Raw genomic sequence first — 16,116 nt, forward strand, 5'->3', positions numbered from 1 at the left:
GGCAATATGATACATGTACCTATTGCTCTGTGCATAGTTTTTTTTAAAAAAAAACCTCTGACATGCAAGCTATCCTTTGCTCCAAACACTTTAAAATTATGCCCCATTATTTTAAACCATTTCCAACCTGGGTAAAGGTCTCTGGCTGTCCACTCTATCCATACCTCTTATTGTACAGATCTATCAAGTCGCCTTTCATTCTGTTCTCCAAAGAGAAAAGCCCTAGCTCACTCAGCCTATCCTGATAGGACATGCTCTCTAATCCAGGCAGCATCCTGGTAAATCTCTTATGTGACGTCTCTAAAGGTTCCACATTATTCCTATAATGAGATGACCAGAACGGAACATGCTGCTCCAAGTGTGGTCTAACAAGGATTTTTTTTAGAGCTGCAACATTAGCTCACAGTAATGGGATTGAACTCAATCCCACAACTAATGAAGGTCAATACACCATATGCTGCTTTAACCACCCTATCAACTTTGAGGAATCTATGCCTTTGTTATTGGGGATGTGGGTAAACAATACTCTAATAGTGATTGCATCCTTCCTGTTTCTAATTTACACCCACACTGAATCAGTACTGATCCCTTTATGACGTCCTCCCTAGAAATGTATACAGCTGTAGTTGAAACAGCTTGATTTGTTTAAGATAATTATCCAAGGATAAATATTTTCAATAACTCATTTTTATTTAAAAAGAAACAATTATCCAAGGCATTAAATCCCTCAAAGTTGCTGCATCAAATTGACAGGATGGTTAAGAAAGTGTATGATGTGTGAAGGCGTGTTAATGGGGGGATTGAGTTCAAGAGCTATGAGGTAATGTTGCAGCTCTATAAAACCCTGATTACACCACATTTGGAATACTATGCTCAATTCTAGTCACTTCATCATAGAAATGATGTAGAAAACTTTAGAAAGGATGCAGAGAAGATTTACCAGTATGCTGCTTGGATTAGAGAACATGTCTTGAAGATGGGTTGAGTGAGCTGGAGCATTTTTCTTTAGAATGTAAGAAGATGAAAGGTGACTTGATAGAGGTGTACAAAATAACAATTGGCATAGATTGAGCAGATTGACCTTATCCAGGATTGAAATAGCTAATGCCGGGGACCATCATTTTGAGGTGATTGTAGGAAAGTTTGGGGGGGCGGGTCGTGTTGTCAGAGGCAACTTCTTTATACAGTGCATGGAATGCCTTGTCAGGGGTGGTGGTGGATGCAGATGCATTAAGGACATTTAATAAACTCTTGGATAGGCACATGGATGATAGAAAAATGTAAGAGGGAAGGGTTGGAACATAGAACATAGAATAGTACAGCACATTACAGGCCCTTCGGCCCACAGTATTGTGCCGACCCTCAAACCCTGTCTCCCATATACCCCCCCCCCCACACACACCTTAAATTCCTCCATATACCTGTCCAGTAGTCTCTTAAACTTCACTAGTGTATCTGCCTCCACCACTGACTCAGGCAGTGCATTCCACGCACCAACCACCCTCTGAGTGAAAAACCTTCCTCTGATATCCCCCTTGAACTTCCTTCCCTTTACCTTAAAGCCATGTCCTCTTGTACTGAGCAGTGGTGCCCTGGGGAAGAGGCACTGGCTGTCCACTCTGTCTATTCCTCTTCTTGTACACCTCTATCATGTCTTCTCTCATCCTCCTCTCCAAAAAGTAAAGCCCTAGCTCCCTTAATCTCTGATCATAATCCGTACTCTCTAAATCAGGCAGCATCCTGGTAAATCTCCTCTGTACCCTTTCCAATGCTTCCAAATCCTTCCTATAGTGAGGTGACCAGAACTGGACACAGTACTCCAAGTGTGGCCTAACTAGAGTTTTATAGAGCTGCATCATTACATCGCGTCTCTTAAACTCTATCCCTCGTCTTATGAGAGCTAACACCCCATAAGCTTTCTTAACTACCCTATCTACCTGTGAGGCAACTTTCAGGGATCTGTGGACATTTACCCCCAGATCCCTCTGCTCCTCCACACTACCAAGTATCCTGCCATTTACTTTGTACTCTGCCTTGGAGTTTGTCCTTCCAAAGTGTACCACCTCACACTTCTCTGGGTGAACTCCATCTGCCACTTCTCAGCCCACTTCTACATCCTATCAATGTCTCTCTGCAATCTTCGACAATCCTCTACACTATCTACAACACCACCAACCTTTGTGTCGTCTGTAAACTTGCCAACCCACCCTTCTACCCCCACATCCAGGTCATTAATAAAAATCACAAAAAGCAGAGGTCCCAGAACAGATCCTTGTGGGACACTACTAGTCACAACCCTCCAATCTGAATGTATTCCTTCCACCATGACCCTCTGCCTTTTGCAGGCAAGCCAACTCTGAATCCACCTGGCCAAACTTCCCTGGATCCCATGCTTCTGACTTTCTGAATAAGCCTACCTGAAGGGTGAAAAGGTCATTACATGTGTGCTGAGGGGCTTGTACTCTGCTTTAGTGTTCTATGTTTTATGAAATGCGGGCTTCACAGCCGAGTCAGCATATAATTGCCTGTTTCTAATTGCCTCTGAGAAGGTGATGCTGAGTGGCTGCCTTAAAGTGCTGCAGTCCTTGAGGTGTGTGTACAATTGCATACAGTTTTGTTTACTACGTTAAAACAGAGCGAATACTCAGGTGGTCAGTCAGCATATTTGGAGGAAAGAAGCAACTCTGAAGTTTCAGGTTGATGACTGTTTACCAGAACTAGAGAAATTAGAAGTCAATCTTGCTTTAGAGGGGTGAAGAGAGCATAGTTAATGTCTGTTAATGGGATCAATTCCAAGGGAGACTAAATGACACAAAAGGTGACGGTTTCTGTCATGAAATGGTGGAGAAAACTTGCTGATCAACTTTCCCTCATCTAAAGGAGATATTAATAGGAGATGAGTGCGAAGAGGAGAAATAAAAGAAATGTTGCTATGTCTATGACCTCTGGGGGGAGAGAGTTACGAAGTTACCTCCTAGTCCTATGACCTCTGGGGTACATTTGCTCTCTTTATTGGCCGGGGTTGACAAGGAACTGGCCCTTCAGGTATTTTTTTTAGACTGCAGCTCCACGGGCAATTTTTTAGATCTGGGTGTAGCCTGACAGAGGGAAGTCCCAATCTCTAAGTTAGATCATTCCTTGCCAGCCGCCACTCACGAGGGTAAACCATTTGAGCCAGAAAATGTGTGTCATGCTCAGGCTCCCTTTGCTTTTGGATAGGGAATCATTCTGAACTGCTTAGATTTCACCTTGTCTTTTCCCCTGGGATCAGGGATGTGTGCTTTGCCCGCTGCTCTACTTTCTCTGCACCCATGAATGTGCAGCTAGACAGAGCTCAAATGCCATCCATACTGACGATATCACCATTGTAGGCTGAATTTTAGATGGTGTCAAGAGGGTGTACAAGAGCAAGATGTACCAGCTGGAGTGGTGTCATAGCAACAACCTTGCACTCATTGTCAGTAAGACCAAAAAACTGAATGTAGGCTTTAGAAGGGGTAAGATGAGGAAACACACACCAACAGAGGGATCTGAAGAGGAGAGAGTGAGCAATTTCAAGTTTCTGGGTTAGAGCTATATAAGACCCTGGTCAGACCCCACTTGGAGTACTGTGCTCAATTCTGGTCGCCTCACTACAAGAAGGATGTGGAAGCCATAGATAGGGTGCAGAGGAGATTTACAAGGATGTTGCCTAGATTGGGGAGCATGCCTTATAAGAATAGCTTGAATGAACTTGGCCTTTTCTCCTTGGAGTGGCGGAATACGAGAGATGACCTGATAGAGATGTATAATATGATGAGAGGCATTGATCATGTGGATAGACAAAGGCTTTTGCCCAGTGCTGAAATGGCTAATAAGAGAGGGCACAGTTTTAAGGTGCTTGGAAGTAGGCACAGAGGAGATGTCGGGTAAGTTTTTTACGCAGAGAGTGGTGAGTGTGTGAAATTGGGTTGCTGGTGGTGGAGGCAGTTACAATAGGGTCTTTTAAGAGACTCCTGGATGGGTACATGGAGCTTAGAAAAATAGAGGGCTGTGTTCGGCACAGCATTGTGGACTGAAGGGCCTGTATTGTGCTGTAGATTTTCCATGTGTCTATGTCCAACATTTACAGAATAATATTGGTTGCTTGAGATAGGAAATAATAGAGAACTCCGGAATTGCCTAGCATATGTGGAGGGAGAAGAGCTGCATTAATGCTATAGAGAATTGACTTCTTATCAGACCAGTCAGTTCTGACATAAAATGAATACAGTCGGCCATCCTTATCCACGGGTTCTGTATGTGTGGATTCGACCAACCGCGGATCGGGAAAACCCGGAAGTTCTCTCTCCAGCACTCGCTGTTTGAGCATGTACAGATTTTTTTTTGTCACTATTCCCTAACAATACAGTATAAAAACTATTTACAAAGCATTTACATTGTATTAGGTATTATAAGTAATCTAGAGATGATTTAAAGTACAGGCAGTTTTTAAGTCTGATTTGTACATGTCAGAACAGGTACATCTGGTATTATTTAGCGTCAAACGTTTGTCTTAGTATATAGTATATATTTTACCTTTCTATGCATACAAAACACTTAAGAAACATATATATTTCAATAATTCAACTACTACGTTGCTTAGTAATAATAATTGTAGCTTTCATTGGGGCAGGGCCTTTCACATGCTCCATTACTCTCACTTTATCCTTTAAAATTGTTCCGATCATTGACTGACTAGCCTAAAGCCTTTCCAATGACTGATGACGTTTCACCTCTTTCCGATCACTTATTATTTCCACATTATTTTCAATCGTGATTGTCTTCTGTAAACAGAACAGAAACACTGCGGATTCAGCAGCAGCCGCGGGCGGCGGGTCCAGAGCTCCCCCAGGTCCTAGAGTCCACATGCACTGAGACAGGTTAAATAAGGGACTTGAGCATCCACGTTTTTTGGTATTCGCGAGGGGTCCCTGGAACCAGTCCCCCGTGGGTAAGGAGAGCCAACTGTAGGTTACTTCTCTGAAGTTGTTGAATTCAGAATTGATTCCTGAAGACTAATAAGTCTGCTTGAAGAAATGGTACTTTTTCACAGACTCGTGCTGGACATTGTTAGACCAGTAAGCTGTGGATATCCATAATGGTAAAGGGATGAAAATTACTCAGGGCAGCTAGAACTTCTATCACCATTGCAGATCAAGAGAAATTCTACGATTGATCATTTGTGCTCTCCATCCTTTTCCCTTGTCTGTAATGTCAAACTTCTTTGATTTCTAACTTTTTCAGTTCTGATGGAAGCTTATTGACATGACTAACTTTTTTCTGCAGTTGCTGCTGTGTATTTTCAGTATATTTTGTTGCTATCTCAGATTTCCAAGCGTGTGCAGTTCTTTTGGCTTTTAGAGACATGTGCTGTTCGGCATTGTGTTATTCTTCACTACGTACAACCAGATTTCTTCATTTGCAAGTACCGCAAGTTCCAGGCAACCCTTGACATGATGCTAACTACCACTTCCTTATGGTTGTGTACAGTACACATTTTCATATGTTTTTTAATTCAAGATAAATTACAGCTTGTGACATTTTAAGATTCTTTTCTTCTGGAGGAAAGTGTTATTGTATATCACAAACTAAGCATAAAGGTTTGTAGGTCTGAACATGTAGTCATTTTAGAGAATTGGGCTTTTACATAATTTTTCCCTCTGCATTTGGAAATCAATTATGGATGTACGCAACTTTATTTCTAATGGTCATAATCATACAGTCAAAACTTTAACTCTCGAGTTGGGTTAAGTGTATTTGTGGCTTAGGGTAAATGTTGAGATGTTTAACATTCTAACCTTGCAAAACTTGCATTAAATTGGATTTGAAATGTTACTTAAAGTTTCAGAGCACTTTCTCACTTGTGAATTGATTCAGTAAGGAATGGTCTTGGGATTCTGTGTTACATAGCCAGAATTGCTAAATGAGAGAAAGCAGATTTGAATCTCTACTATTGACAGGCTGGTATAATAGAAGTGCAAAGAGGCTTTCTGACTTCAGAACAAGTGCAGAATCAAAGTACTGTGCTACATGCAGCGCTAAAATTACGACACAGAGTCGGTAACTGCAGTCGAAGAAAGAACTTTATTCCAAATACCCAGTCGTGCTTTTAAGCCTCCCTCAACCTGCCCCCCCCCCCCCCCCCCGTGGCGCAGAGGCTCCAAAGCTCTGTGCTCGCAAACCCCCGTAGGCTATCTCCCTTAGCCGGAACGCTGGCTAATTGTGAGCCGGTTCGGATGTGCGAGGAAATGGGTCGCCACAGTACCTCCTTAATGTGGATTTTAAAAAGACATTTGGTATACTGTACTGAGATATTTGTCTAAACTTGATCCTCTGAATACACGAAAGCAACTAAACTTAATTTTACTAAGTATTGATTTGAAGCTAGAAATCCGAATGTTTCTCGTGAAATAGCGGGTATATAGCATACCAGAGGAAGTTGTAAAATGCTGGATATGAAAATTGATAGAATACTCCATGGTATGTTCTGTGTTTTTGTCTTGAAAAAGGTGCGGCTAGTATGGAGATGGAGGAAGTCGATTGAAGTTCCATTTAGGAAGCAGGAAATCCACTTCAGCTGTGTTGCATGTGAATTCAATAGAGCAGATGTGCTGGACCAATTGTAATGCAAATCAGTCACACCACAGAATCCCAGTGTTTGATTGGGATGAGTCATTGCCAAAGACAAAAAATAAATCCCCTTTAATCTTGCAACTAAATGACAAGTTTTACTTGTATCATCTACAAATAATTTTAAGAAGATTATAGCTTACTTTTGATCTTTGTTGCCCACAGCAGATGGTGGTCCAGGCAACAGGCTCTGCTCAGAAAGGAGGCCAGGTAGAGCAGCTTCAGGTTCAGAGCTTACAGCAGGTAAGAAAGGGCTATCAACCTACAGGTGATTATTAGTGTGACCAAATCTAATTAGCATAGTCTTCATACTAACTTGTGGTTCTTTTCCAGGACCTTTAGTGCAGAAATAAGATATGATTTTAAGTTGCTTAGTGGTATAAGGTTTTGTCTGACTGGTTTAATAATAACTCTCTGGTTATCTAAATCTAAATGAATTTTGAGGGGACGAGATTATTATATGTCCTATGACTCTTTATTCTTCAGGTGTGATCTGGATCTCTTGTGGGAATTGCATGAAAAGGATAGGAAGAAAAAGATGCCTAAAATCAGCTTCACCTGAAAATTACTTTAGCTTGAGAAGACTGTGAAACTCAATTCTAAGCTTAATTAATATTTTCTATTTGTTTTCAGGTCCAGCAGGTGCAGTCTGTTCAACATGTTTATCCATCACAAGTTCAATATGTGGAAGGAGGGGATGCAGTCTATGCAAATGGGACCATGTGAGTGATTTAAAATATGATTGACCCTGCATTGCTCATCATGACAGCTCTATCCTTAAAATCTCAAATCTAATTTCCTTCCCTGTGCCTGCTCTATTTAAAATACCTTGCAACTAGGGTAATGCCCATAGCACTTGTTAAATTTAGAATTTGACAATAAAATGGCCATTCAAATGCAGGAATAATAATCATTTTGTCCACTTGTACCATACTTCTCTACTACATGATATTTGTTACCTGCCATTTATCCTTTTTTAAATGTTTCCACCCAATTATTCCTTAGCCTTTTCACCTCCAGGAATGGAGCACTGGCTTACCTAGTTCATTCATAACCAGGTTGTCACAGGTCAGTTCATATTTTTCTTCATTTCCAAATGAGGGTTCATCACAGGTTGATAAATTAGCCCTGGACTTTGAAATGTCATTGGGAGAGAATTTAGGAGATGATCATAATTCTGCAAATTTTAAAGTAGTCATAGAAAGAGGGCTGTGGATCGTTTGGAAATTAAAGACCGAGATTAGGATGAGGCTGATTTTATAAAAGAGAATCAGACATGTGCCTACATGTAAGCCTACAACAACAGGTGGAAGTCATTCAAATGCAAAATTGTTAGAGTTCCGAACCAAGTGTGAAAGGTAAGGATAGCAAATACATGAAAACCTTGATTTTAAGAATTAGCAAGAAATGGATGAAGAAACAAAAGGAAGCATGTGGCAGGTATGTAAAACTGAAGACTGGGGAAGATAATAAGCAGTAAAGAAAGTGTACGGGCTAATTATATAAAAAAATATGGAGGCGAAGAGGACCTAGTGCAAGTCGATGGATAGCAGGAAGGAAAATCACAAAGTATTTTATAAATGTATTGTGTGCCAGTAGGTAATCAGGATAATTCTAAAGTCCACAACGTTAGCTTTTTAAAAAAAAATGCTATTTGATTCTTGATAATTTTTTCAATGTAGTTACTGAGTGGAAATAACCAGAAGGACCAGTTACTTTCTAACAAAAATAATGTACTTCTTCTCATCCACTGTAGTGTCCTAAAGGTGTAAATACTAGTATAATCCCCTCATTTGCCTGAGTGAGATTTGCATCTTCCAGTCTTCGTTTTATTATACAAGTTACATTATTTTGTCTAAGAGTGAATGTGGGAACTCCACATAGACAGCACCAATTTTCCCTCACCAAGGTGTGAGTTTATGGGTTAAGTGGCCACAATAAATTGGAGATGTTAAATGTTGTGCAGGAAGAAAAGACCATAAGATATAGGAGCAGAGTTGGGTCATTCAGTCTATTGAATCTGCTCCACCATTCCATCATAGCTGATATGTCATCTCGTTCAATCCCATTCTCCTACCTTCTCCCCATTACCTTTGACACCCTGGCTAATCAAGAGCCCATCAGCCTCCACTTAAATAGACCCAATAACTTGGCCTCCACAGCTGTCTGTGACAGTGAATTCCACAGATTCACAACCCTCTGGCTAAAGAAATTCCTCCTTACCTGTTTTAACTAGATGTCCCTCTATCTTGAGGCTGTCCCCTCTGGCCCCAGATTCCCCCATTACCGGAAACATCCTCTCCACATTTCCTCTATCTAGGCTTTTCAGTAGGTTTCAGTGAGAATCTCTCCCCCTACCCCCCCATTCAGTGAGTACAAGACCAGAGCAGTCTTGTGAGTACAAGAGCTCCCTTGCTCTTGCAGTTTAGTTTTCTCAATGAATGGTGACCTTGTATTTGCTTTCCTTACCACCGACTCAAGTTGCAAGTTAACCTTTTTTTTTAATAATTTTTTATTGCATTTTTAAATGATTACAAAGTATGAAAAAACAATGTATATAACCCATACCCCCTCCCCTTAACCCCTCCCCCCTAACTGCCCCATAGAAAAAAAAAGAAAGAAAGAAAGAAAGAAAGAATGCCTGGTGGTTGGAAGATCTCCACATGCTCCATGGAGTTCGTAATAATTTTAATATGTATATTTATTTCTTTCCCCTAATAACCAATTGTTTCATCTTAAAAGCATCTATATATTTAATCCTGTCTTTTGTAAATAAGGGCTCCAAATTTTCAAAAATGTTTCATATTTATCTCTTAAATTATAAGTAATTTTTTCTAATGGAATACAACCATAGATTTCTTTCTTCCAAGAATCTATACTTAAATGTGTATCCGATTTCCAAGTAACTGCAATAGCTTTTTTGGCTACTGCCAGTGCAATTTTTATAAATTCTTTCTGATACTTATTTAGTTTGAGTTTCGGTTTTATCCCTTCAATATCACCTAGTAAAAATAATATTGGATTATGAGGAAATTGTGTTCCTGTAATTTGTTCCAGTAAAAGTCTTAAATTTGTCCAAAATGGTTGAATTTTAGAGCAAGACCATGTCGAATGTAAAAAAGTACCAGTTTCCTGGTTACATCGGAAACACTGATCCGATAAATTTAGATTAAATTTTTTTATTTTTTGTGGTGTAATATATAATTGATGTAGAAAATTATACTGCACTAATCTTAACCGAACATTTATTGTATTTGTCATACTGTCAAGACATAGTCTTGACCAATTTGTTTCTTCAATTTTAATATTCAAATCACTTTCCCATTTTTGTCTTGACTTATGGACTCCTTGCTTAATTACCTGTCTTTGAATCAAATTATACATGCAAGATACAAATTTTTTGATATTTCCTTTTTGAATTAAAATTTCTATTTCATTAGATTTCGGCAATAACATTGTTTGACCTAATTTTTCTCTTAAATAAGCCCTTAATTGAAAGTAACAAAATAAAGTGTTGTTTGATATTTTATATTTATTCTTTAATTGTTCAAATGACATTAATATACCTCCTTCAAAACAATTCCCTATATATCTAATCCCATTTTGAATCCAATTATATAAAAGTTGATTGTCCATTGTAAAAGGAATAAGTCTATTTTGAATTAAAGATCTCTTTGCTAATAAAGATTTTTTTATCTCATCATCAACATTTATCTTATTCCATAAATCAATCAAATGTTTTAATATAGGAGATTCTTTCTTTTCCCGTATCCATTTAGATTCCCATTTGTATATAAAATCTTCTGGTACATTTTCTCCTATTTTATCTAATTCTATTCTAATCCATGCTGGTTTATCTTTCTCGAAAAAAGATGCAATAAATCTAAGTTGATTTGCTTTATCATAATTCTTAAAATTTGGAAGTTGTAATCCTCCTAGATCAAATTTCCATGTCAATTTTTCCAACGATATTCTGGACATCTTACCTTTCCAGAGGAATTTCCTCAGATATTTATTTAACTCTTGAAAAAACTTCTGGGGTAATTGTATTGGTAATGATTGAAATAAATATTGTAATCTAGGGAATATATTCATTTTTATAGTATTTACTCTACCTACTAATGTTATTGGTAATGCCATCCATTTTTCAAGATCTTCCTGAATTTTTTTCAAAAGTGGTAAGTAATTTAATTTGTATAAGTTTTTTATATCATTATCAACTCTTATACCTAAATATTTTATACCATTTGCTGGCCATCTAAATTGAGTTATTAATCGACATTGATTATAATCTCCTTTAGTAAGAGGCAAAATTTCACTTTTATCCCAATTTATTTTATAACCCGATATTTTCCCATATTCTTCTAGTCTATAAGATAATTTGCGTAGTGAATGTAATGGATCTGTTAAATAAATTAGAACATCATCAGCAAATAAGTTAATCTTGTATTCTTCCTGATTAACTCTGAAACCCTTAATATCTGGGTCCATTCTAATTAATTCAGCTAGTGGTTCTATTGCCAACACAAACAAAGCAGGTGATAGTGGGCAACCTTGCCGAGTTGATCTTGTTAACTGAAATGATGTTGAAATTTGACCATTTGTCACTACTTTAGCTTTGGGATTAGTATTTAAGGTTTTAATCCATTTTATAAATGATGTTCCTAATCCATATTTTTCCAATACCTTAAATAAAAAATCCCATTCCAATCTATCAAATGCTTTCTCTGCATCTAAAGCAACCGCCACACTCATTTCCTCCCTCTTTTGTGCTAAATGGATTATACTAAATAACCGAGTTACATTATCTGCCGATTGTCTATTTTTGATAAATCCTGTTTGATCCATATACACTAATTTTGGTAAGCATTTAGATAATCTATTAGATAAGATTTTTGCTATTATTTTATAATCAGTGTTTAATAAAGAAATAGGTCTATATGATGCTGGTTTTAAAAGGTCTCTGTCTTTTTTTGGCAATACTATTAAAATAGCTGTTGAAAAAGATTCTGGAAGTTTATGCGTTCTTTCCGCCTGATATATTAACTCCATAAAAGGAGGAATTAATAAATCTTTAAACTTTTTATAAAATTCAGGTGGAAAACCATCTTCTCCTGGAGATTTATTACTTTGAAGTGATCCCAAAGCTTCTTCAACTTCTTTCAATGTAAAAGACATACCTAATCCCTTCTGTTCTTCTGTATTTAATTTTGGAAGAGTTATTTGTGATAAAAATTCTTCTATCTTAACATCGTCATTCTTTGATTCTGATTTATACAACTCAGAATAAAAATTCTTAAAAGCCTCATTAATTTCTAGAGGTTTATAAGTAATTTCATTCACTTTTGTTCGAATTGCATTTATTGTTTTAGAAATCTGATCTGTTTTTAACTGCCATGCAAGAACTTTATGTGATCTTTCACCTAATTCATAATATCTCTGTTTAGTTCTCATAATTGCTTTTTCTGTTCGATATGTCTGGAGTGTATTATATTTTAACTTCTTATTAATAAGTTGTCTTCGTTTTTCTTCTGTCATATTTCTTTGAGATTCTTTTTCTAATTTTATAATCTCCTTTTCCAATTGATCTATTTCTATCATATATTCCTTCTTAATTTTAGAAGTATAACTTATTATCTGACCTCTCAAATATGCTTTCATTGCTTCCCACAATATAAATTTATCATCAACTGAATGTAAATTTGTATCTAAAAAGAACTGAATCTGTTTTTTCATAAAATCACAAAAATCTTGACGTTTTAGTAAAATTGAATTAAATCTCCATCTATAAATTGATTCCTCTTTATCTGTCATTATCATTGTCATTATTAAAGGAGAGTGATCAGACAATATTCTTGCTTTATATTCCATGTTTTTCACTCTATCTTGAATATTTGTTGATAACAGGAAAAAATCTATCCTTGAATATGTTTTATGTCTATTTGAATAAAATGAATAATCCCTTTTGGATTGATTCTTCTCCATATATCAATCAAATTTAGATCTTTCATCAATGATAGAGTTAATTTTGCTACTTTTGATTTTGTAATAGCCTTTGTTGATCTATCTAAAACTGGATCTAAACAAAAATTAAAATCTCCACCTATTAATATTTTATCATGTGCATTAGCCAAATTCAAAAAAACCTCCTGTATAAATTTTACATCATTTTCATTTGGTGCATAAATATTCATAAGAGTCCATAGTTCTGAAAAAATTTGACAATGTATAATTAAATATCTTCCTGCTGAATCAATTAATACATTTTGTATTTTAATTGGTAAATTTTTATTAACCAAAATTGCAACTCCTCTTGCCTTTGAGTTAAATGAAGCTGCAATAACATTTCCAACCCAGTCTCTTTTTAATTTCTGATGTTCTATATCCGTTAAATGAGTTTCTTGTAAGAAAGCTATATCTATTTTCATTTTTTTAATGTATGTTAAAATTCTTTTTCTTTTTATTGGTCCATTAAGCCCATTAACATTAAAACTTACAAAATTCAATAAATTAGTCATTATTTTTATTTATGTTACTCCAATCTATAATAATACCTAATCTTTCAACTCTCATTATATCCTGGGAAATCTTTTTAAAAGTCTCCATGTTGCTATGTGTGTCCCCACCAATCATCCAGGCAAAAGAATAGAAGAAAAATAGAAAATAAAGAAAAAAACAAAATACCCCCCTACTAATGTTGTGAAAAAAAAGAAACACAACATTACCCCCCTCTATTGTACGGGTCATGGCAATCGCCATGATTACACACGTGAATCCCGTAGTAACCGATTCAAAGCTCCCCAGCCCCCCCGCAACATGAAAAATATATATATATAAAAAAAAACATACCATTCTCAATTAATATTTCTAAAATATTACTTTTCTCCCTTATATCGTCCTTAAATGTCCATCAGTTCCATTTACTTTCTCTGTCTTCGTCTTTAACCATTACATTTAGAAATCTCCACTTTTAATCAACAAATAGATGGAAGTCTTTGTGCAAACACCTCCGCATCTTGATAGTCAGAAAAAAATCTTTTTCCTTCCTCCAAAAAAATTATCAGTGTTGCTGGGTGACGCATTGAAAACTTATAACCTTTTTCCCACAAAACCTTTTTAGCTGGGTTAAATTCTTTCTTTCTCTTCAAAAGGTTATAACTTATATCAGGATAAAAAAGAACTGGTTTCTCAGCTATCATCAACGGACCTTTTCTTCTTTTAGCACCCTGGGCAGCCGCCCTCAAAATCTTTTCTTTATCCTGGTATCTTAAACATCTTATCAAAATTGATCGCGGATTTTGATCATCTTGAGATCTTGGTCTTAAAGCTCTGTGCACCCTTTCAATCTCAATTAAAGCTTCTTCTCCCATTTCCAATTTTTCAGGAATCCAGTTTAGAAAAAAATTTATTGGGTCTTCTCCTTCGATACCTTCTTTAAGTCCAACAATTTTAATATTGTTGCGTCTACTAAAATTTTCAAGTTTATCAATTTTTCCCACGAGTTGTTTTCTTTCTGATGTCCAGGCGTCATTATCATCTTCCATCCTCTTCATTCTTCCCTCCATTTCTTCCATTCTGACGTCCAAATCTATAATTTTCTTTTCCATTTTTTCCTGTTTCTTTGTCATTTTATCAAACATAGCCTCCATATTTGTTATTTTTTGTGTCATTACTTTTTGGTTACTTTTAATTACTTTTAATGCATTTAATTTATGCATTATTTGCCTCAAAGTCTTTTTTGTACTTTCAGAGGAACTTTCGTCTTCTCCATCTTCATCTGATTTTTCCAGAGAGTCCGTCTCTCTCTCAGACTCACTTTCACTGTCGGTTTCAGTCGTTGCTGGGATTTGTAGTTCTGGTTGTTCTCTTTTGCGCATGCTCGTTCCTTTACGCTTGCGCAGTTCTCGTTGATCTTTCCCTTTAGAAATGGCCGATGCTGCCGCAATCTCCTTTTCTGTTTCACCGGTGATGTGTTGTACCTGAGTCCGCGGTTCTTCGGTAGAAGTAGGCCTTGATTCTGTTCCAACTTGAGCGGTCTTCGCGGTAGCAGTTTTCTTCGTCCTCTGTTTATGAGGCATAGCTTAAAACAATCCGGAATAGTTTATAAGTAACCTTAAAAAAGTATTAATTAACTTTTCTTCACTTAGACATTGATTTATTAACTTTTTTACGGGAGGGCTGGATTCCAGCGTCTCGATCCTATGTCATCACGTGACGTCCCCCCAGTTAACCTTTAGGGAATCCTGCATCAGGACTCCCAAGTCCCTTTGCACCTCATATTTTTGAATTTTCTCTCTATTTAGAAAATGGTTCATGCTTTTATTCCTTCTGCCATAGTGCATGACTATATGCTTCCCTAAAGTATATTCAGTCTGCCACTTTGTCCATTCTCTCAATCTGTCCCAGTACTTATGCAGACTTGCTACTTTCTCAAAACTTGTCCCTCCCCCATCTTCGTATTGTCTGTAAACTTGGCCACAAAGCCATCAATTTTGTCATCTAAGTCATTGACATATAACGTTGAAAAGAAGCAGTCCCAACACTGATCCCTGTGAAACACTAGTGGTCACTGGCAGCCAGCCACAAAAGGCCCACTTTATTCCTATATTGTTAATCAGGTTTTCAGGTCTGGCAAGTGAGATAGAAAACAGTGACTGTGGATAAGTATATTACTCATTTATTTACAAACAGTAAAAATTCAATCAAACATTCATGTTCCCTGAGTTACAGATGCTACAAAGCTGAATATGCAACAAGCATACATTCAGCAAACATACTTGGCTAAAGTCGCTCGCAGAGCACACTTTCCCAATGGTTATAAGCACTGCTCGTCTTAAATTAAAAGAAAGAACCTCCTACATGTAATCTCTATATGCCCAGGGTATTTGAAACTGGACACCAGGCAGCAAACCAATAGGGAAAACAGCTGCAATTTCTGAACTAACTAATCACAACTGAAGCTGTATCTGACAATAAGAATAAGCTACCTCCTGCCCACCCCCCCCCCCCCCCAAAACAGGATAATTCCCACTCCTTGCCTCAGCCAGTCAGCCAATCTTCTACTCATGCTAGTAGCTTTCCTGTCACGCAAGATGTCCCCTTAAGGAAACCAGAAGACAAAGGAGCACCATTTAGTCCACTGAGTCTGCTCTGCCATTTCATCATGGTTGATCCTGGATCCCATTGAGTCCCATTCACCTTCCTTCTCGCCATATCCTTTGATGCTCTGACGACTTCCACTTTAAATATACCCACAGACTTGACCTTCGCAGTCTGTGGCAGAGCATTCCACAGATACACTACTGCTCAATAGGTTTCAATGAGATCACCCTACATTCTTCTAAATTCCAGTGAGTACAGGCCCAAAACTGTCAAACACTCATGTTAACCCCTTCATTCCCAGAATCATCCTCTTGAACCTTCTCTGGACTATCTCCAATGACAAACCATCCTTTCTAAGATTTG

The 16,116-nt window shown here is 37.3% G+C and overlaps 1 protein-coding gene across 10 annotated transcripts in view; it reads left to right on the forward strand.

Annotated features, from left to right (window-relative positions):
- Positions 1 to 16,116, forward strand: part of LOC132406298 (DNA-binding protein RFX2-like) — a 219,634-nt gene that overhangs the window by 73,725 nt on the left and 129,793 nt on the right. For 8 of the 10 annotated variants that reach the window (XM_059991762.1, XM_059991758.1, XM_059991764.1 and 5 more), the window contains 2 exons: positions 6,817 to 6,894; positions 7,285 to 7,373. In XM_059991762.1, coding sequence (XP_059847745.1) covers positions 6,817 to 6,894; positions 7,285 to 7,373 — 167 coding nt within the window. The remainder of the gene's footprint in view (positions 1 to 6,816; positions 6,895 to 7,284; positions 7,374 to 16,116) is intronic. The other 2 variants (XM_059991766.1, XM_059991759.1) reach the window with 1 other exon arrangement.

Source organism: Hypanus sabinus, chromosome 16, assembly GCF_030144855.1.
Source record: "Hypanus sabinus isolate sHypSab1 chromosome 16, sHypSab1.hap1, whole genome shotgun sequence".
Classification (NCBI taxonomy): domain Eukaryota; kingdom Metazoa; phylum Chordata; class Chondrichthyes; order Myliobatiformes; family Dasyatidae; genus Hypanus; species Hypanus sabinus.